This window comes from Tripterygium wilfordii, chromosome 8 (genome assembly GCF_013401445.1).
Source record: "Tripterygium wilfordii isolate XIE 37 chromosome 8, ASM1340144v1, whole genome shotgun sequence".
NCBI classification, from domain to species: domain Eukaryota; kingdom Viridiplantae; phylum Streptophyta; class Magnoliopsida; order Celastrales; family Celastraceae; genus Tripterygium; species Tripterygium wilfordii.
Window position 1 is genome coordinate 10,611,312 of NC_052239.1, and position 22,145 is coordinate 10,633,456.

Consider the following 22,145-nt stretch of genomic DNA (forward strand, 5'->3'; position numbering starts at 1 on the left):
TTCCCTCTTTATAAACACACGTGACAAAAATGATTGGTATACAAATTTTTGAGATCTGTAATATTGCAAAAATTTGAATAATAATAATAATTTTTTTTTTTCTAAATTAGTGAAAACGGGTTATTATTATATACGGTATATTAGAAGAAAAGAAAATTAGAACAGAGAAGGGCATCATCAGGCATGGGGGCTTCCGAATCAGTTCCGGAGAAATCAATCCATGAATTCACTGTCAAGGTCTTTCTACAATCATCTAATTTTCCTCCATTTCTGTTTCTTCTTCTTCTTCTTCTTCTTCGTCTTGTTTGTAAAATTTTGTTGAGAAGCTTTTCCGCTTGGTTTGCAGGACAGCAAAGGAAAGGACGTGGACCTTAGCATCTACAAAGGAAAGGTTCTTCTCGTTGTTAACGTCGCATCCAAATGGTTCTTTTCACTCGCTTTTCCTTTGCCTTATTCCAATTCATTGTTGGGTTATTGGATTGATTCTGTTTTCGTTCCGATTCCTTTTGGCGTTTTTTGTTTTGTTTTGTTTAATTGGTCTATTTCGGATTGCAACAGTGGGTTTACGGATACAAATTACACCCAGTTGACTGCGCTTTATGAGAAATACAAGGACAAAGGTAAGTTATTTAATTGTTCTGTATCTCTTGTTTTTGGTTCTTTTTTCTTTTTGTTTCTTTTTTTGGGGCTTTTTTTTTGGGTTATTAGCATGAGAAAATGAATTGCAATGAAGAATAGTTTCCAGAGTTTAGGATGTTGTTGCTATCTTTTATGTAATATAGTGAATTGTTCTTGAAAAATTATGTTATGGTGGATTTGAGTTTTTATTTCTTCTTTTTCTACATGTTTTTCTCCTTTCCTTTGGTTGTGGGATATGTAAATTCATAGTACTCTGAGCTTATGCTTCTTCTTATGAACATTTAATCTATTAACGAAAGGATTCAGAAAGTTTTCATCCCAGTTTTATCTGCAATGTCTTCCTGTAATTTAATAGGATCTGAGGTCACTTGATTTCCTGTGCAACAGGTTTTGAAGTCTTGGCATTCCCTTGCAACCAATTTTTAAAGCAAGAGCCTGGGACAAGCGAGGACGCCCAAGAATTTGCGTGTACAAGGTACAAGGCTGAATATCCAATTTTCCAAAAGGTAATGTATCGTTTCTACTCCCAACCTAAAATAATTCCATGATGGGCTTGTTTTAATGGAACCTTGACCATTTTTCCATTCAGATTGTGGTTTGATTAGTTTAATCTGTTTCTGCATTTGTTGAAGTAACTTGATCAAATATGTTGGTCTTTCAACTTTGGTCTGCAATTTTATATGTCACCTGTGAATGATATGATATTTCCAATAGGTAGTTCTAATATTTGGTCATCTTCCAGTTTCTGCACTACTATTTTAATAAGACTGTAGCCTTGCTACTATTTATGAATTTTTTTAATTGTAGAGAAGTCCGGGAAAGCTCTTAATTCACCTCTCACAGCTCACTTGTGAACCACCACACCTTCTGAGAAATGAGAACCACCTCTCTCATTCTTTTATGAGCCAATGACACAGTCATTCAAGGGCTAAACATATTGTTTTGACCTTCAGATGGCGCCCATGCTTAGGGATTAGTATTTATCTATCCTCAAGGAAAAAATTCTGCTATTTTTCAATTTTTTTAATATACTATTTCTTTTGGATCCTCAACAACTATATAGAGAACCAATTCTCCCTCTTTTTCTTTGAGTGTTTACCTCATTAGGTGTTTGTGTCTGCTGCTACATTGAGGGTTTCGCTGTATAATTGATCAATTGCATTAGTTCTGGTTCTTTTGGTGCTGTTCCAGTCACTCATGGCTGATGTTTCTTATATAATCTTCTGTCACTTCACCTCTGCCAACTGGTTTTCCAGTGATCATATCAACTTAAGCTCTACTGGGAACAAATTTCTTAGCATTATATTGCAATCCTGTCTTACGTTCAGGTGCGTGTGAATGGACCAACTGCAGCTCCCATCTACAAGTTTCTCAAGGCAGAAAAAGGTGGATTCTTTGGGTCCCGGATAAAGTGGAATTTCACTAAGTTTTTAGTAGATAAGGAAGGAAATGTCCTTGGTCGCTATGGCCCCACCACTGCTCCGTTGTCCATTGAGGTACTCTCTCATTCCTGATCAACCACATGATAGAAACTGGAGACTAGCTGTATACTTATTTGTTTGACCTCTGATAGTTACTTCTTTCTGCTAATCTGTTTGATTTTGGGTGCAGGCTGACATCAAGAAAGCATTGGGTGAAGTGTGAGATATATAACCAGTGGAGGCTATCATAGTATGTACATAGAGGGCTAATTCTTCTGTTTTATTGAGTTAAATGGAAAATTTGTTTGTGTCTCGTGCATCTTACTACAATCAACGAACTTCATGTTTTGATGTGTAATCAGTGTTTGCTTATTTGGTATTTTGTTCAGGTGGTCTGTAAATCTAGTAGGTGAGAATATTGGTGTTTATCCTCTGTTCATATGTTGAAATGCTCATGTGAGAGTCTTATGGTTCAATTTGAATTGTTGTTTTTGGCAGAACAAACCTATTGCCAGACTTCATTTCCCCTTTCATGGTTAACAAAAAATTGGACTATTGAGTTGATATTTTGTGCCTTAAATGGCTACATAGATTCTCCGTCTGCTATGATTCTACTTCTTTCACAAATGAGAAATACCTTAAGCTTTTGGGATCTTTGGACATTTTTGGTGGTTATTTGCTGTATTTGAGCTGTTTCACCAGAACAAAAATTAGGTTTTACATTTTTGATAAAGGAGAGTAGGGCAGATATTGAAGGGCATATGCCATTAAATATGGTTATTTCTGCTTTTCTATTATCAATTTTGGTATCTGTATTGATGAGTTGTATGACAATTTCTTCCTTGTGATTTCCCTTTCTCCTTAATTGGCATGTAGTTTTCATGTCCAAGTTGTCCACGACATCTCAGACAATACAAGTAAATCTGTAGTCCCCTTGTTGAACTCCCTCCCTCCCTCTCTCCCTCTCTCTTTGTGTCTATTTCTTTGCACCAAATATTTCATATATATGTGAGTAATGCTCAGGCTTGGACTTATAAGTTATGGACCCCGCTGTTTTATGAACAAATGGGGTCGAAACAAGTGGGCTTCACTTGTTATTTCACTTTCAGAACACTCGAACACTTGTTGTTTTAGTTGTTATTTCATTTAATAAGTTACAGACATGACTTATAGTGACTCTTGTAGCCGATCCTAAACTTTTGAGATAAACACTCGAACAATGATGGATATCTTATATTAGTAGTTCATAGTTCATACAACTAAAATGTCTTTCCTGTAGTTCATTTTGGTTTGGTTGTAGGAACTGGGTTGGTAGAAACACCTGTAAGTAACAGTCACTATACCACCACCAGAATAGTAGCTAGCCACACAAAATGAGTGGGATTTAAAAATTCAGATCTCTCCTCTTCTTCAGCTATTGAAGAAGAACAAACTAACATGACTCTATTGGTCACTTACATTTCTGCTAAACAAGTCCCCATTTGTTTATAATCTTCTCTTGATGCATATCTGAAATCACAGATACAGCTCAGATGGAGAGATTCAATAGTTTTAGGCTAGTGTTTCTTGGAGCCATGGCAGTGATCTTGCCCAAAATCGAAAGCCAGGTTGCTCCAGTTCCCCTTTGTTCCTCCCAGTTAGCCCTGGTGACCTATGCTTGCTCTATGCTGCCAACGCCTTACGCTCCTTCTTTATCCTCTTCACTTAACTCCTCCTTGGATGAGCATGGCAATGGCAACAGAAATGTAAGTGGTCATGAGAACCACCACCGCCGCCATCACGATCACGATCACCATGATCACAAGCATGACCATCATCACCACCGCCGCCACCACCACAAGCACCATGATCATGACCACGACCACGACCATCATCATGGAAGCCCTGTAGAAGAAAACTGTTGCCACTGGCTTAGTGAGTTGGATGATGTGTGTGTATGTGAAATGTTAGTTCACTTGCCTGTCTTCCTGGCAAGGCCTGCTCACCAATACACTATCATTGTTGATGATTCATGCAATGTCACTTACACTTGCGGAGGCCGAATTAGACCATAATTAGGAGATTATCATGATTCATGGATTTAAGCTTTGGTTTCAGAAGATTCATGGATACTCTGTTGTTAACTCTGCTTCTACTACCTATTATTGACCTCAAGTTGCTAATTTGTAGTCAGTCTTTACTTGTTCTGGTTCCTATCATATCTCCTGCTAATTATATATTTCTCTTTTATCTTTCATTCCTGTAAATAAATTGTAGCTGTTCTTTGATCAAAGTTGGACAAATATTTTGAGGAAGAAAATTGACTTAAAAAAGTTGGTTATATACCAAATACCAATCAGTATCAGGTCACTTCATATTCCTTCCATATCTCCCCAACTTCTAAGTTTGTTTATTCTAAACTTGGCCGAACAGGTCGCATGCACAACCTGACGAAAAATAAATTGCACCAAATGGAATGGAGATAGATCTCACTGGGGATCAAACAATCAAACACGGAAACCCACCTCTCCTCCCCTTGAAGAGTAAGAATGAAACATATCTTTTAATTAACAGCTCAAATGCTATTTATGAAAATTTGAATTAGTCCTCTCTTGTATAGAGATTTCAGCTTCGAAGGCATAATAATTTTGATGAGATATGACTTTATACTGGAGCATCTAACCAAATCCAGCGTACTTATAATAATTAAGATGATATGTATATATATATATATATATACACTTGCTAGCACTCTCTATGGTTTAACTTTGTAAATCTCTCACGACATTTTTCTTGTCTCCCAAATCTCTTTCCTTAAAAACTGTACACGATTCATGGTGATTCTGTCATCTAATGACAAATTAGGAGGATCAGAATATTTCTGTTGAGTACTAATGGTTGGTGTACATGAAATGATTAAATCCCCTTGATTGGAAATCAATGGAGAATTTATTACTGTATTTTCTTCTTCATATAAATCTCACACTTTCATACTCAAGCACTTTGTAGGAATACACAGTGTTAAACTTGCATAGTTTGGCTTTCGTCAAGAGTTCAAAGCAGAAATGGATCATTCTCAGGAAGCTCTTCAGGTATTTGTTTTACTCCAATTGATCCAATTCTTTTTTTATATTCTTGTGTTGTTCACTGTTTGGACTTCTTCTCCCCAGGTTTGTGCTCTGAAAGTGAATCTCAATTGCGAGCCGTGTCGAAGGAAGGTGAAGAAACAATTGCGGAAACTTCATGGTAACATTTCTTCAGGCCATTTGTTCAAATTTTGTGATCAGAAAGAAAGTATAAAAGATAACATTTTGTGCTCAATATTTGCAGGAGTGCAGTCCATTGACATAGATACAAAGGAAGGAAAGGTAACAGTTTATAGTACACTAGACCCTGACATACTCATAGCAATGCTGGCAAAGGCAGGGAAGAAAGCAGAGCTTCTATGGGAATCTAAGCTCCAAGAGAACAACCAAAGCCAAGCTGAACCTGAACCCGAACCCGAACCCGAACCCGAACCGAAAGATGTCCCATATGCACCCCCCAATGATGCTCAATCTCAACCAGATGAACTTGATTTTTATAAGGTGCAATTAGCACACCTACAGGAGTTGGCCAAGAATAAAGGGTTGAAACAATTGGAGCTCACAACCCATTCTAGGAACATCAAGATGATCTTCAAGGACCACAATGAGGACCCTATAAGTCATGCTACTCCTGACCACTACTCGAAAGTCGGCATGGACGAACCACCGTCACCACCACCACCGGATGGTGGTCGTTCAAGTCACCGTGGTGGTTGTCCTTCTCAATCTAGTAATGTTGGTGGTGGTGGTCCTTGTCCTGTAACCGAACCTCCTGGCTCTTGTTCCAATGGAGTTGATTTTCTCCACCGGGTTGGTCCCGGGCAGTTTAGTAAGAGAACAGTGAGGGGCCATGGGCTTCCACCACTGACCCATTACCCACATCGTGTGCCCCGGCCCATGCCCGTGCCGCCACCTTATTACGGGCCTCGTCCTCCTAGTACTTACCATGTTCCTGGAGGCCCATCACCTGCAAATGCTTTGTATGCTGATGTATACTGTCGTGATGAACGCAATGCTTGCTCGGTGATGTGAGCTTCTGCTTCTCTTATTAGTCCTTGCTAAATGTGTGTTCTCCATTATTTTTCTTCCTCTCTTCCATGTTAATTTATGATGCATTGGTTTTGTATTTTTATATATGAGTTTTGTATTTTCTAGTGGAATTCTGGATGAATCTTGTAATTGTTTAATTATTAATAAAATAGTTGGTTTAAAAAAAATTAATAGTAGATTATTATTAAATTCTTTCTAATCCTGGCCATTGAATTCGATCTTTGGATTCCCAAACCAACGTTTTGATCCGCAGCACAATATCAACAGTCGGCACCCTAGGTACCACACGCGAATTCGTGTACATCTAATATGTGTTTAAATTTGGATTGTCATATTCGAACGTATAAAAATTCTCATATGACGACAAAATAAGTTGGGCCAAAACCCAATACATGATCACAATCCCAATGAGAATGGAATATATGGCCGGCCTCCCGAGTACACACATTTTGAGTACATACACTTTGATCACAGAGAAATTCACCAACTAGACTAAAAAATTGGAAATGTGGCAGTTCATTGGACGCGGCCCATTAAACTATATCATGGACTAGATGATTAGGTGGATATGTGGACTTTTAACGCTCTCTATTGACTTATCTTTGTTAGGTGCCGTAAAATTATGTTCGAATAACCAAATTTGTTCTCCTCGGAATAAATCAAGTTTGGACTTTGGATATAAGTTATATATCCGAAATCCGGGTCCAAAATGAAAATTTTTATCAGGTTTAAAATCGGATTTGGGTCCTAACATAACATTTTTATCCAATTTACTTGTTCGGACCTTAATCCAGATTAGGTTATTGTCCGATTTATTTGTCCAAATTTGATCAATTAAGTATGTTTGAAGTTTAATTAGAGTTACGGTCCAGACAGGTAAATATTTCATAAACACGTGATGTTGTCTGATCTGAATTTTTTTTTGTCACCCCTAATCTTTGCACAACCCTATCTCCCGCTCCCAAGTTGTGCCAACCCTTTAAAAGTGGGGGCATGCCGTAAAAAGGGCACCGTCTCAGTGAGCCCTAGTTATCACGACTAGGCCTGCATCTCATATTCTAATCTCAACTGAAGTCTCGAGTGATTCACAACTCACAAGTTGGTACAGATCTCCCTGCTCTCCGCCTTCTTACAGTGGCTCGGAACCCTACTTCTTTGTATTCTCTCAGCAATGAAGCTTGTCAGGTCAGTTATTACTGCCTAAATCTATTGTTTCATCCGCAATAAGACCTCCCTCATATCTCTTAATTTGTTTTGTTTTTGGAATAAGCAGGTTTTTGATGAAATTAAACAACGAGACCGTGTCAATCGAACTCAAGAATGGAACTGTTGTTCACGGCACGATTACAGGTTTGTTTTTACTCCTTAAGCATCGTTTTCCTTTTTATCACGAGGTTCCTTGTATCTAGGGTTTTGCTAAACCCTAAATGTAATGTATGTATATGCGTTTACGCTTTTATTAGCCGCTTGGAGGTATTCTGTCTTACGTCTGTGAAGGAATTTGTCGTTGTCAATGTGTTCTGTTATTTCTAAGCCCCGCACGTCTGGTAATACTCTGGCTTAGTGTGATCCATAGTTTCTATCATGTTGATGAACTGATGCCCTAAATTTGTAGATACGTGAAGGGCGTGAATTTCTGAAGGTAAAATTTGACTAGTACATTGCCTGATTGCCTATTTGCCTCTCGCTTTTGAAAATTGGAGCTGTAATCCTCAAAAGTTACATATACATCAATTTAGGCTTGGTCTAAACGTAGAGAAGACATCACTCTTTTACTTGTCTTGTTACTATGGGGAATTGAGTTGTATTTCTTTGTTGGTCATCCTTTGGAAGTCACTTCCCAACCATTCTTTTGCCAAATATTGTTTCCAATAGAAACCTTTCTTTGATTTGGTCAGGATCTAACTCCATGCCAATTTTACTAATCGTTTCTCTCACACTTATTAAACCCCTTTATGCTTGTTAGACAAAATGCTATTTGTGCTTGCAACGTAGCAGCTGTCATTACATTGGTTTAATTTGGTTGAGAGATATAGTGCTATGATGTTAGTAAGTATTGTGTGTATTTTGATAGGACGCTGTTTCCATTACACGGGTGGATTAAGAGATCTTGCTACGTGTCCCAAAAGGAACTAAATAGTTTGTTGCTCGTATAACTTTTCGTAAAGAGTAATCTAAGTTACGAGATTCTTCTGGTGCTAAGTATACCGACCTAGAGGTAAATCGTTCTGTAGATGGAAACAAATCATTAGATATATCTCCCCTTCGGAGAGGGAAACTAAAAAGAACTTTTGGCTCAAGTATCACAATTTGTACGACCAGCTTTCTCATGGGTGGCCATGTATTGCTGTTATATATACCTCCCTTTTCCATTTCTTACTCTTAAGTCTTAAATCATTCTTCTGTGTGTTTTTTTTTTTTCAAATGAGAAATCCACTTCGTGGGTTCCGTTACATTTCAAGACTATAATATCATTCCCTTCTCAGATAGTCTGATAGGGAAAGCAAACTTTTAAGCAGAATTGCCCATTTGCACTTATGCCGCATTTCTACAGCTGGAATCTTTTCCTGCTATGGGTTTCCAAAAATCTTGCCACAGGGAGAATTATTAGTGTGACAATTTTGTTTATCCAGCATTGGCTCACATATTATGTGGAAACAGCCTTGGTAAATTCTGCGTACATCCTGCTTGTCACCACCCGGGTCCACTGTTGGAGCCTGCATAGGAGTTGTTTACCTTTTTCACAAACCCAACTGCAATTCAAGCAGTTATTTTTACTGTGTTGCTGGCGTATGCTTACTATCAATGCCTTCACTCACGATCCTAAAACATGCAGCAACAAGTTTATTGTTGCATGTGTTGGAAATTCATGTATAGTCTTCAGATTTCTTGCGATTGAATATGCTATTTAGTTTACCAGACTCATGTTCATTATGTGGAGAAGCTATTGTTCTGACCATTGTATTAATAATTTTGTAGGTGTTGATATCAGCATGAACACTCATCTGAAGTCCGTGAAGCTTACACTGAAGGGGAAGAATCCTGTAACTTTGGATCATCTTAGTGTTAGGGGAAATAATATTCGCTATTACATCCTGCCAGACAGTTTGAATCTCGAGACTTTACTCGTTGAAGAGACACCTAGAGTCAAACCAAAAAAGCCAACTGCTGGTATGTTCATCACCTCTTTGTGATAATGTAAATGATCTGGTTTTCATCTGTGTTATGGTTGTTGACATTCTCAATTCTTTTCGAAACTTCAGGGAGAGCTATGGGACGTGGTCGGGGTCGTGGACGCGGACGAGGACGGGGTCGTGGCCGTTAGGTATGTTGCACTAAGTTTCGATTTGTGTGACATTGTTTTGTAAATGAGACTTGCTTGGTCACTTAGGACCATGTCCAACGTACTTCCGGTGAACAACATTTACCTTGTGGGGATTTGATTAAGGATTCTGAAATTTCACCTGGTATTAATTGCTTGAATGCCTCCTGAAAGAAAAGGTGAGTTGCAGGTAAATGTGCCTATGATAGAGATTATCTTCTATAATTGTTCCCTTTAACTCGAATTAATCATTCAACAATTCACAAAGATGCACCCAGTCTCCACATTCAAGGGGGGTTCTTGGACTGAGAGACTGAACCATGTACATTGGGTCACATATTGAATGGCCGAATTCAGAACCCTGACTGCACCTATTGGGCCCAGTTTGACAAATAATGACAATCCCATGGTATACAGCTACTGTATCTAATAAGAGTCGGTGCATGATCCTGGTTGTCATATGTCATTTTTGATTCGGGACTTCCGCAATTCATTTGAAATTGTATGGAAATGTAGATTTTACAATTTCAATCCAATGGTTTGAGAGGTTTGTTATGTCACACTATGTTTTTATTTTTTTAAAATTGTTTGATTTTTTTTTTTCATCATTACATGTTCACATGTAATGATGACATTGTAAATTCGGAATTATGACATTGTAAATTCGGAATTGCGAACCTTCAAATCCTTTAATAAATAAATGGAGCCATTAAGGCATCGCCAACAGATGATCCAATAATCAATTATTTTATGTACCATTCCCTAATATTAGGTGGCCTACACCTTTCTGTCCCTTCTTTTAACATAGCAAATTAAAATCACCAACATGAATATCAGACGGTACAGGCTGGGATTTGGACACATTTGGGCATATGGTCTGTTCTAACATCCAACTAATTTTGTCTGAACAAAATATTAAATCCAAATTACATGTGTCACGTTCTCTGGTTATATGAGTACTAGGTGAAGTTTCAAACATTTATTTTGGTTAAAGCAATTGTTTTTTTTTTTAGGTAATTCGGTCTCTTCAAAGTTATGGTAGAACAAATGTCACCTCTTAATATTCATTAAAACACTAAGATTAACGACAATTGAAGAGAATTAATTATTAGGAGTTGGTCCGAAAATGTTAGATAGCAAGATCATAATTAATTTAAGGGAGAGCAATCTGGAAGAGATTTAGTGAATTTAAATACACAAACCTCTGGGTAGTGGTGAATCACTTTGGGGTCAAATTGTATAGATTTGAAAGGTCTTGAGTTTGATTTCACTGTGATGAATACCCTTGTAATCATTTGTTGTGTTTATTATTTTGCTCACAAAAAAAACCCACTAATGTTTATTTTCCAGGAATTTATGGGGATTGACTCTATAAATTGAATTTTCAACTTTTTTTTATAAAAAAATCCAAAACATTTAAAGCATGGCATAGAAGATGGTATAATTGACATGGGAGGATCCATAAGGTAAATGCAATGGTTTGTTATTTGTTGGGCCAACAAAATTGTTGGCCCGATCCCACCTCTATTACACAAAAAGTTAAATCAAACACGTATTCTAATACAGCCATATCAACAAAACACATCTTTCAATACAACCATATCAACAAAACACAAATTTCTATACAATTTCTCTTCTCATCCAACATGGAGGCCAACGACATTCCATTCCTCCATATTATCCACAACAAAATTACACCAAAACATCAAATATCAATACATCCACATCAATAAAACACTTATCCCAATATAACCACATAAGCAAAACACATTTTATAAATACAGTCACATTAATAAAAGATAATATATTTGTTGATCCAATAATAATTTACCATTGCATTTGCAAATGGGGCACTGGGGCAGGATATGTGCGGTTACCAAAGCAACACATATACAGCGAATTGCGCACCCGCAGAACAAGGCTGTACAAATCAAAATCTCAGCACTCCCAAAACAGAAAACACTATAGATTCCACACAGGTTCACAAAAGCCCAATAAAGTAATAAACTAACCATCCAAGGATAATAAACCCATCTCTTTTAGTGTTTATCCAAACAAAGTCTCGGATTTGCCATCTGATCTCGAAGTTCTTTGATTGCTCCTCGCGGCGTTCATGTCTGATTACTTCTGCAATAAGTTGGTTTGAGGTGGGTTTATTAATTATTTGTTCTTATCTGTTTTTAGTCTGTTTGATAACGACCCATATGTTCTTGTTTTTTGTGTTCTTTATTTGTTCGAAGAATTTACGATGTGAATTGGATGGTGCTTTCTTCTCGAATTGGAGCGTGATGGGTGTTTGTTCTGTTAAAGATTTGATTTTTTTGCATTTGATTGTTCTGTCTGGAAGTTGGTGTTTACAGTTCTTCTCCTAGACCTATTCAGATTCTTGGTTTTCACCATACTAACATACTTCATTATTCGCATAAAATTATATAGCTAAATGGGTTTTGCATCGGTTTCTTTGTTATATCCGGTCATTGAATATATCATTATCTCATGAAGCTAAGTTTTATGAAAACTGGGTTGATAACTATGAACTCAAATCTCTATTTATGGATCCAATCTCTTTTGAGTTTTTCTCTTGGATTGATCTCTGAATCAAGTTTGGATCATCATTGGATGTTTTCAATGTCCCATTTGTATTTAGTAGGCTGAACTTTGTAGCTTGACTGTGTTTTGTTGAGGATGGCATGATCAGTACAAGTTTACTGGGATTTTATGTTGAATGAATTTCATTTGAGCAGTTCTATGACTTTTATTTCGCATACATCTTAGGGAATCATATGATTCGTAGTCTTCCCAAAAATCTTGTCTTCCTAGGAGTTTGAATTTTTCTTCTATATTGAAGGTTTTCACTTTTTTCTTCCCCATAACGTTTTCCCCCTTCATCCTGCGGAGACCTCATATAAGTGTCTTTGAGCAGCAGATGCACTCTTTTATGTCTATACCTTATTTTTATACAATCGTTTTCTATATTTGATTTCAGCTAGTTTCCTCTATAAATAACCTATCTTGATACAAAATGGAACATGGGTTTTTTTGTCAAATAAAAATTGTGTTCCACCAACACATTTGGAATTCATTAAAAGCGCCTATTTCTAATATTGCTTTGAAATATTTCCTGGTAGGTATTGGATTTCTCTATTGTGGTGCTAATGTTATTATTTTTCTATATGATAAACATGCCTAAAAAAGGAGGCATATATTAGAGGATGCTTATAGTAGTACTCTGTGTCTGGACTCTGGACTTGGGGGTTGTAGCTTCAAGGTTGGAAGAAGATGAGCAAGAAGAACAAGATTGAAGAAAAAGTGCCAATAGGTTTCTTTGGGATTTCCTGTTCTTGTTTTGCTGTCATCAACTTCAATTGAATTGCATATCATGTTGGTTCAATTTTTTTTGTCGAAAAGAACATATCATAATTCTTTAAAATTTTGCTACTCTGAAACCAGCAAAACAGAAATAGATTTTACTGAAATGCAAATTTATACTGAATCATTATTTGACAAAGTGACATGTTTTTGTTTTTGAGGACCTCCTTTTCTTGAAACCATTTCATGTTTGCCACTTTTATTTGGACTTTTTGTTCATACCTTGACACATCACGTGCTTGTATATTTTACGTTCAGAGTTCCATGGCTGCACCACTTGCCCCATTTGAGAGCACGACTTCTCTGAACACTGATCTTTTCTATGACATATTGAGACGTCTTGATGGCCCAACATTGGCTACCGCAGCATGTGCTTGTGCTGCTTTCTGCTCGATCTCCAGAGAGGAGAGACTGTGGGAAGATGTTTGTTGCTCCCTGTGGCCTTCAACTAACAGGGAAGATGTTAAAAGTTTAATAAAGTATCTTGGTGGATTCAGAAAGTTCTATTCAGATTGCTTTCCACTTATTGTTAATAAGGAAGTTGCTGAGTATCAATGGAATGAGGGTCTTGAGTATCTTGAAGAATGGACTGAAGCAGAATACTATGGTGATGTGGATGAGTATGGAAGCATTTTGCCATCAGATTTTGTTTCTATTGTGGATATCAGGTATAAAGATAAAACAATTTGTTCAAAAGTCTTGTGGGGCATTCCTAATGCCAATGGACACAATGGCTGGTTTTACAACTGCCCGTTTCGGATTGATCTTCTTACCTATGCAGCTAGAGATGATGACAGTGAAGGTGAAGTTACCCTCTCTGTCGCTGATGGTCTGTCACCTATTTTATCAATGGAGAAAGAAAGGAAAGACGGAAAACTCTGGCGGGAGCTTCGTGAAGGACTGCAATTAAGTTGGATTGTTGTGAATAGAAAAATGAAACAAGCTGCTAATCTTGCTAGCTGGAGCCCTCTTGGCGGGCAAAGACATTGGCCTACGGACAGAGACTTTGTGCTGCGCTTTGGATCCGTTCTTCCTGCAAAAGACATTCTGCCCTGTCAAGTAGTGGAATGCATACTTATGATGAAATTCAGGGTCATCCATACGGAGGGAGAGGGTGTTCGGACAATTCTCAAATTATCGGAGTTGAGCATGCAGTTGGAAGACATGGAAGGCGCTCATGTTAATGGAAGAAACAGTTTGCTTATTCTTAAAGAAGCGCTGAGCTGCCGTCGGAGCAAAAATTACAGTGAAGTGCTTGAGTGCTGCCATTTGTACTCAAAAGTGCAGAGTGAGTTAAAAGAAGAAAAGATGAGAAATGAAAGTAGGTTAGATCGGCTATGTATCTTGGGAGGCATTGCAACGTTTATCACATTTTGGTACATCATCTTGTGATGTGGTTGTGCCTCTTTTTGCTGTAAAATTTGTATTTTTTTTTTTTGTAAAATTCAATTTTGCTAAAAGTAATACAAGTTCCTCTGGTTGAAGAGCTTGTTAGATAAAAATTGTATTTGCATTTCAAGCAAAGCGAGCTCTGGATGCAGTAGAAGTCAACTGGACTGGATGACCAGGTATGCTTTCGCACTCTTTACCGAGCGCATGGAGAATCAATTGGGTGATAGCCTAATGATGAATCTTTCTAGAGCTAAACCACATGAATTCGGAAGGTCCCGAGTTCAATTATCATTGGAAGCAATTACCCTTGTGGTTGATGAATCTTCCTAAGACTAAATTGTATAAATTCAAAAGGTACTAAAGTTCAATTATCATTGAAAACAATACCCTTGTAATTATGCATTGGACTTTCGTCCAACATATCCTGTAATCAAGTGGAAAATTTGTGCACACACAAGTTTAACGGCACGAGTTTATATCATATCAAATGTCCAAAGTGGTAGCTTGTATCATAATGTTCACGGTTATAAAGCATATGTATAGCCTGGGATTTTAAGATAGTTGTTTGTACAAGTCAATTAAGCAGTAATCCTTCAACTGTAACCTGACACCAAATGTTAAACATACAATAAAGACATTGATAGGAAAATATGAGCTTACAAGGCACAATAAATTTATCACCTAAACCACAAACAAAATTTACAGTTCTAACTTGACAACCAATCTTCTTTGGACTCCCATCATTGGACGCCTAGCTTCGAACACCATCTTCCCAAATGATAACTGGCGAAAAGTAGAAGCGGATGATGATCTAGAGAGAGAGCGCTCATGGAAATGAAACTTACCGCATAACCTCATTATAACATTTCGAAGTCTTTTCCATCATTTCTCATCTTTTCCAAGTCCTCTTGAGACAAAAGGGTCTTTCGACCACTGCCACCAGTTCGATCGTAGGGCTGAGCCATCTTCCGGAGGAACTGCACTCGTATTAACAAGATTATAATGACTGATAAATACATGTGACGCAATGGTAGAGTTGCATGAGTGCGTAATTAATGACTGATAAAACCTCAATCCAGGCTAAAAAAATAAAATAAAAACACGTATGTGATAAAGATACAAGATTTCATAAAACTAGATTGTGTTAATAAACAAACTTCTGTTCCCGAATATTCTAATCAAAGCAGTCAATGATCAAACTTCAAAAGGATGACGGGCTCGACAGTAAGCCAGAAGTGGTCCTGTTTGGACTATGGATTTTTTTTAAAAAAAAAATCTTGAAAAATAGAAAATAAAAGGTATGCAAGATTTTGAATCACATGGAATCTTTTTTGTTTGAGGAAAAAAATTCCTCCAATGAAAAGACGTAACAAATTTGAACTATTCTAAACAGTCGGATGCAAATTGTGTAATAGATTATCTTCTGTGTTCACATCCAAATATCAAATAACCAATCTAACAGTTAAAATCTCACATACTTTTTCTTTTTCAATTTGTTCATATTTTCTTAAAAAATTTCATGGTCCAAACGGGGACCACTTCCGGCTCAGAGCCCCTCAAGGCCTCAACCCATCATCCAAAGCATAGGTTTAAGGCAAGTAGAGTGGGAAATGTGGATCAATCTTTATCAACCCTAAAAGAAATAATAATTGCTATAAAGAAACTCAAAATCGCTTTGCTGATTAAGAGTTTTGACACCTGCAGGCACACAAAAACTATAAGAAGGTAAAAACAGCATACAATGTGGTCGAAAGAACACACCTCTCGTGCAATGTGCAGGGCCATGTCAGTACTCAAATTTAGGTGTGCATCACGCAAGTGTGATAGTATCCAGCCAGGTAACTTAGAGCGCTTGTCATGACGACTATACCTGTGCATGGTAAGTTAACAGGTTAAAAAAATTCATAAATGGAGAAGTTTTTCAAGCCATGCTCATATTGCTTGAGGACTCCCCAGTTGAGTATAATCAACTCCTTACTATTTGTACTCGGGCATGAGCTCATGGAAAAAGCTTATTATACATATGCATTTAGAAGACGAAGAAAAACAAGAGCATTTAGAAAATTTCATAGACAAGCATGAATGCAAAAGAACAATGTGGTTGAAGAAACAAATACCTTTTATCAGCAAATATCATCATTCCATAATCAGACTTTGATCTGATCACTCGACCCACACATTGAGCAGCTTGCCTCTACTTGATAAAAATTTAATTAATGAACATGACTTTGATTTCAATATCATGACCACATTGTGAAGTATATGCATGTTGCTTTAAATGACTCTAAAAAGAGTTGAAAAATACCAAGGCATCGAAAGTCAAGAAATCGCCTTCCTTTATCTGGAAGGTATCTCGTAAGTACTCCAACCGTGCCAGTAGTACTCTGTCATTAAGACCCCAGTTTAATTCTCTTGAGTCGCAAAAAGCTTTTAGAAAAGAAAAACTTAATTACTGGGCTCACATTTTCTTATGACAACTAGAGTTTTAATTGTCTTACCCAAAAAAAGAAAGACTAGATCTTTAAGTTTTTTACAGGATGGAGAAGAAATGGAAGAATGAAAACAGTAGGAAACATATTGCTTCACAACCTTAAAAATTTCGTGGATACCACTGTTCCCCTACTTTGTAAATAATGATGAGAGGGAAAAAAAATAATAGACTACAATATTTTATCAACATGCCTGCTATACTAATATAAAACCAAATGAAAACTTAATACCCATGTAACCATCTCCTTTCTTCCAAATTGGATTAGAGCAGAACAAAACTTACTAGGCCCTACCCATCCTACCTCCCCTTCCAAGCCAGTAAAGGAAACATCTCTATCCATGTTTTTCCAACCCTTCACCTTCCCATACAATCATGACTTAAAATCTGTAAAACTACAGAAACACCATAATTTAATAGAATATATTTGTCTACCAAATAAAAACTGATATTAATAGATAATTGAACTTACTTGCTTAGTGTGTATTGGAAAGGAACACCAAACATGATCACTAGTCTGCCATAATGTCTATCAAAGTCTATTCCTTCAGCAACTTTTCCCCTGCAAATGATCAGGATCATCGACTTTATAGCACTATTCTTGAAACAAAAAGGATTATCAAACAATACATCACACACAAATATTCTACATTACTCTCTTCCTCTCTCTCTCTCTCTCTCTCTCTCTCTCTCTCAAACACACAAGCACACACAAAACCCCACCTTGGTAAAATGAATTCACAGAGATGGTAATTATGAGAAAATGGCTGATCGGCTGATCGTACCAGAGGATGAATCCTTTTCCCAATAGGTGGTTGTTCATCATTGGCCGAGACATTTTGGTGGGGGGGGGGGAGGAGAGAGGAATAGGTAAGATATTCAAAATTGAAGCTCTAAATCTCCTGTGTGTAACCACTAGGCATTCCAAATGGGAAAACAGTAAGCAATAAATTCTGATGCAATCCTGAAGTTTTATCAAAATCATCTCATAATTAGCATATACTAATAAAATATTCACTTTCCTTTATTGTTACTTAGCATAGCAATCTAAAATAAAATATGAATGAATAATAGCGGAAGGTATAACTACTTCAAAGTCGATTTCACTCTGAATTCATGAAAAAACCAATAGTAACTTTGAGCCCACCACCATTTCAAATTTGATTAAAATTACACAGGTAATTTCATGCTCCAGACAAAGGCTCGGAACAATAATTTCAATATTTAACTATGTTATACCTGGCAACGGAGAAGAAAACTGCACCTCTCCCACAATCACAAGCTCTACGATAGTTGTCAAGGGCCAAAGTAGTTTCTACAACATCTTGTGTTTCAATGAAGACAAGCTTATTCTGCATAATGTCCTGCAAACATTAACAATTAGCATATATATATATATATATATATTCTAGAAACACACTCTTCCAGAAATAAAAGACACAAAAAAGAAAAAAAGACATGTATTTATACGATAAACAGTAACATCATATGAAAAAAAGAGTATAGAAAACTTCACAGGCAACTGTCAAAACACACTCTTCCAGAAATAAAAGAGACACAAAAAAGAAAAAAAGACATGTATTTATACGATAAACAGTAACATCATAGGAAAAAAGAGTATAGAAAACTTCACAGGCAACTGTCAATCAAATAGCTTGTCACCTTAAGAATCCCACTATCATTCCAAACACTGATAATTCCATCCATGTAAGAGTAACTAACAAAAAAACACACAATTCCGTCTGGAACAACGGAGACCATCTCCAGCAAGAGTTTTCCATAATTTCTAACAACACCAGGATCGCTTCTCATATCAAATTTGGTGCTCACGGGAAGTTGATCACTGGAAAAAATAAACCAAATGACATCAGCAGATAATAAAACTAAAACTACCACATAATTTAGGACCAAATATGTCCCCCAAGACTAAGAGATTGAAACGTCATAAATGGCATCAAAGAATGCAGTACGGATTAGGATTACCCTGTACAATGTAAGGACGTAAGGGGAAGATGATGCAATAAAGAACAATTCATTTTGTCAAGAACATAACAATAGAAAACATATACAAATTGAACAAGTACCTCCCACGTGTAAGAACCATTGGACATATGCATTCTCTTGTCAAGGACATTGTAAAACTCCGACTCACAACAGGGTGGAAATTAAGAAGACGAGGGTAGAGATCAATTGGGCTTAGTGTTCCAGATGTAATTACAACTGACTGGAATCGCTCAAATACCGGCTTTATGGCAAGAGAAGCATCATGGCAGCAAAGCTGGAATACCAAATTAGAAATTCGTAAGAACGAAGACATAATAAGAAAAAGTAACATTGTGACTAACTGAGAGATCCAAATGTGTACATTCCTCTGAAGAGAGTAAGTCCGTGTTCATTGATAGATAAATCATAGAGCTCGGATTTAAAATTTAAGGATTTTGGGAGAAAATGCAATTCTCCTTTCATGAGTTCCATTGCACACACAATCGAGGAGAAGAAGAAGAAATGAAATCAATGCAAAGTTCACTTGATAATGGATATTTCAAGAGAAGTTTAGCCAGAACATTTAGACAAACTGCTTTCAGAATAAGTAGCTTCAACAAAGTGATAATAGTTTCCTCAACCTTAAAAGATGAAATAAAAAACAAACGAAACCCTAAACAAACCTGCAATACAGGGTCGGGGATATGTGGCATTCTCTCATCAAAGGGTTCAATGATGATTGAAAACCCACGAAAATATGTTCCCACAAGCGTTGCAAAGTCACATATTGTCTGGATATGCAGAAACTCATCTGTGTCGGTTATTTCTAGCGTCAACATGAGAGAATGCAACCGATCGTAACAAAATTTCAATGTTTTCTGGTCGATCCCAGCATGGGTGTTTAGGGAGGCAACAAATCCAATAGGGCTTTCCTTCTCAACGTTTTCTGTGTCCAAGCGCCCTTTGAGATACTGGACCAATCTACGTAAAACATGCAAAAAATGCTCAGCACGGCGGATGTTCCCAGGGACAGCCTCCTTCAAAATGTCATCAGGCAAGGCAGGATTCGAAAGCCAGGTATCTGACACTACATAAAGTGAAAGAGAACACTTAATAAGAACTAAGGACTCCCAGAAAGATATAAGTAATAAGAATGAGACCTAACGTTCACGCATCAACTTACCAGCTAGGTTTCCTCTCTGGGCCAAACCATCAACAAGCCGGTTGTATTCAGCACGCAATCTTCCTGCATCAGTGGCCTTGAACCTTCCTACCAAGTCAAACAATTCAGAAGAGTATATCAACAAGAAAATTACATTAGAAGGTGCAAAAAAAGGAACGAAATGACATTATTCTATTAGAAGGAATAGAAGAACGTTGAGCTTTTACAGTGACATAATGCACACACACATACATATAGCCAGATAGATGTTGGAAAGCTATCCATTATCTTGCGTGGTAATTCTCATTCTCTTCATCTCTTGCTTTCTTCTTAATAACATCACATACTTGATACTATCAATAAAGTATACACATTTAAGCAACCATGCATTAAGATCATCAAATTTCCCAGTCTGAATTCAAAATGCATGAGCTTGAGCATTGGCGATTCATTTATAAAGTTAAGCCAAAACAAAATAATGAAGACAGTGTTCAAACTTGCATATTAACATTTGGATTCTATATAAAGAAGACCACAACATAAAACAAACCAAAGGCAACATTCAAACACTGCAGGTAACACAAACCATGCTGCAGGTCAAGGATTTCCCATAATCTCTTCCATATTTAAGGTTAATATATAAAAATATTAGAAAAAAATACCTGTCAATTTCCTGACTTATCCTAGAAAGATTTCTTGAGGCCCCTTCCAGTGTCTGCCTCCTTACGCTAACACTAAGTGCCTCAATACATACATTATCGATATTATGAGCCTCGTCAAACACCACAACAGACTCCCTCTGCATTTCCTTGGATATAATCCCTGCCACCTTTGGATCAAGCAAGTACTGATAACTATAAACCACCACATTAGCAAATTGTACCATATGTCGTGCCAGAAAGTAGGGACACCATCCTTTCTCCTTCCCAAATGCCCTAAGATCCTACAACAATAATAAAAGTACTAATAGTAATAACAAACACAAGCAAAAAATCATCACAATTTAAATCTACAAAAAGCACCAGCTTTCAGCATTGCCCATACCCAAATGCCACAATCATTAAAATCAATCAACACCACAATTCCTAATACGTCCAAGGAAAATAAAATCAATCAACCCAACGTGCAAACCTGCAAAGTATAAACCCCAGGCGGCAGCACGGCCCCAGAGGCTGCCCTCTCATACTTCTCGAAGAAATCACAAGTGTGCACATTGGGGTTTTCTGCGGCCAAAGCCCTGACCCAACTCGCTGTGAGTTTCCTACAGGCCGCGTCGACGGAATCCCTATTTTCGGCAGACACAACGTCTGGATTGATACACAAATTCTTCCTGGAGGAGAGACCAATGGCGAGAATTTTAGCAGCGGGTCCTAGGTGCTGGAGCTGGTAATTATGGAGCATCTTGAGTTCCGCGAGCGTCTTCTCCATCTCGTGAACTGTGCGCGTGCAGTAGAGGAGCTTGATCGGGTTTTGTGGTTTCGAGAGGGCGTAACCGGTGATAAGAGAAAGAAGGGCAATGGTTTTTCCAGTACCAGTGGGCATCTCGAGAAGGCAATGCCCCTTGGCGTCTAGGGCACGCTTCAACTCTATCATGTACGCATACTGTTCTGGGTATATGTGGTCATACGGGAAGTAGACGGTTATGTCTTCAATTTGAAACTTCATGGCGGCTTTGGCTCTGTGTGAGAGAGAGCAAGGGCGGTTGGCTGAAGGAGGAGGCACGGTGTTGAGCAGGAGCCTAGTAAGCCAGTATCTCTCTCAGGCTTCAGCAGCTGCGTACTGACTTACTGTCTTCACCGGACATATAAACCTGAGGGTACTAGATCATAGCTTGGATTTGGGCCCGAAGATATTGGGATCAAGTCAAAATATAATAGCATCGGGCCAAAATTTGGGCCTTTTGAGCCCACAAGGTTTATTAATTTGACTAGAATATATAAATAACGGACAATTGGCAATAAGAACACTTTAGACAACTTAATTGTAAAAAGGTCATGGACATTTTTAAAATTGTAAAAAAGTACAATTTAAGGGTAATTTGGTCATCTGACTTAAGATATTTTTTAGTTTATACCTACAATACCCTCCTTCTTCTTCTTCTTCTTCTTCTTCTCCCTCCAACTATCCAACTTCCTCTCTTTCTCTCCTTCTTCTCTACTAAAAGTTATCTCCTTCTTTCTCTTCTTCTTCTTCTTCTTCTTCTTGTTCTCGATCTGAATTTGTTCTTCGTTGACTTCTTCTCCGTTTTTGGTCG

General features: G+C 37.5%; 5 protein-coding genes across 8 annotated transcripts; 4 read left to right on the top strand and 1 right to left on the bottom strand.

Moving 5' to 3' along the window:
• The first annotated feature begins 103 nt into the window (after positions 1-103).
• LOC120003446 (probable glutathione peroxidase 4) lies at positions 104-2,662 on the top strand. Of its 2 annotated transcripts, XM_038852439.1 has the most exons (7): positions 104-237; positions 347-423; positions 559-620; positions 1,027-1,145; positions 1,968-2,135; positions 2,251-2,310; positions 2,450-2,662. In XM_038852439.1, the coding sequence occupies exons 1-6, from the start codon at positions 184-186 to the stop codon at positions 2,281-2,283; spliced, it is 513 nt and encodes a 170-aa protein (XP_038708367.1). In that variant the 5' UTR covers positions 104-183; the 3' UTR covers positions 2,284-2,310; positions 2,450-2,662. The 2 variants fall into 2 exon arrangements, with proteins under 2 accessions (XP_038708367.1, XP_038708366.1); XM_038852438.1 differs by having other exon boundaries at positions 2,251-2,655.
• Positions 2,663-4,134: 1,472 nt separating this feature from the next.
• On the top strand, positions 4,135-6,157 carry LOC120003637 (heavy metal-associated isoprenylated plant protein 35-like). The gene is made up of 5 exons (XM_038852653.1): positions 4,135-4,248; positions 4,317-4,376; positions 5,075-5,131; positions 5,210-5,285; positions 5,370-6,157. The coding sequence occupies exons 1-5, from the start codon at positions 4,135-4,137 to the stop codon at positions 6,155-6,157; spliced, it is 1,095 nt and encodes a 364-aa protein (XP_038708581.1).
• A 990-nt stretch (positions 6,158-7,147) lies between these two features.
• LOC120003727 (small nuclear ribonucleoprotein SmD1a-like) lies at positions 7,148-10,052 on the top strand. Its single transcript, XM_038852784.1, has 5 exons — positions 7,148-7,360; positions 7,449-7,525; positions 9,155-9,346; positions 9,439-9,500; positions 9,567-10,052. The coding sequence occupies exons 1-4, from the start codon at positions 7,347-7,349 to the stop codon at positions 9,498-9,500; spliced, it is 345 nt and encodes a 114-aa protein (XP_038708712.1). The 5' UTR covers positions 7,148-7,346; the 3' UTR covers positions 9,567-10,052.
• A 1,353-nt stretch (positions 10,053-11,405) lies between these two features.
• LOC120003295 (F-box protein At2g27310-like) lies at positions 11,406-14,368 on the top strand. Of its 2 annotated transcripts, none has more exons than XM_038852222.1 (2): positions 11,406-11,644; positions 13,125-14,368. In XM_038852222.1, the coding sequence occupies exon 2, from the start codon at positions 13,131-13,133 to the stop codon at positions 14,256-14,258; it is 1,128 nt and encodes a 375-aa protein (XP_038708150.1). In that variant the 5' UTR covers positions 11,406-11,644; positions 13,125-13,130; the 3' UTR covers positions 14,259-14,368. The 2 variants fall into 2 exon arrangements, with proteins under 2 accessions (XP_038708150.1, XP_038708151.1); XM_038852223.1 differs by lacking the exon at positions 11,406-11,644 and adding an exon at positions 11,665-12,816.
• A 402-nt stretch (positions 14,369-14,770) lies between these two features.
• Positions 14,771-21,672, bottom strand: LOC120004387 (general transcription and DNA repair factor IIH helicase subunit XPD). Of its 2 annotated transcripts, XM_038853731.1 has the most exons (12): positions 21,023-21,671; positions 20,554-20,834; positions 19,913-19,995; positions 19,413-19,816; positions 18,831-19,024; positions 18,409-18,589; positions 17,986-18,110; positions 17,219-17,308; positions 16,564-16,642; positions 16,376-16,452; positions 16,020-16,128; positions 14,771-15,235 (listed from the first exon to the last, which is right to left on the bottom strand). In XM_038853731.1, exons 1-12 carry the CDS (start codon positions 21,554-21,556, stop codon positions 15,116-15,118), a joined length of 2,277 nt encoding a protein of 758 aa, XP_038709659.1. In that variant the 5' UTR covers positions 21,557-21,671; the 3' UTR covers positions 14,771-15,115. The 2 variants fall into 2 exon arrangements, with proteins under 2 accessions (XP_038709659.1, XP_038709660.1); XM_038853732.1 differs by lacking the exons at positions 14,771-15,235; positions 16,020-16,128; positions 16,376-16,452; positions 16,564-16,642 and adding an exon at positions 16,649-17,141 and having other exon boundaries at positions 21,023-21,672.
• Positions 21,673-22,145: the final 473 nt, after the last annotated feature.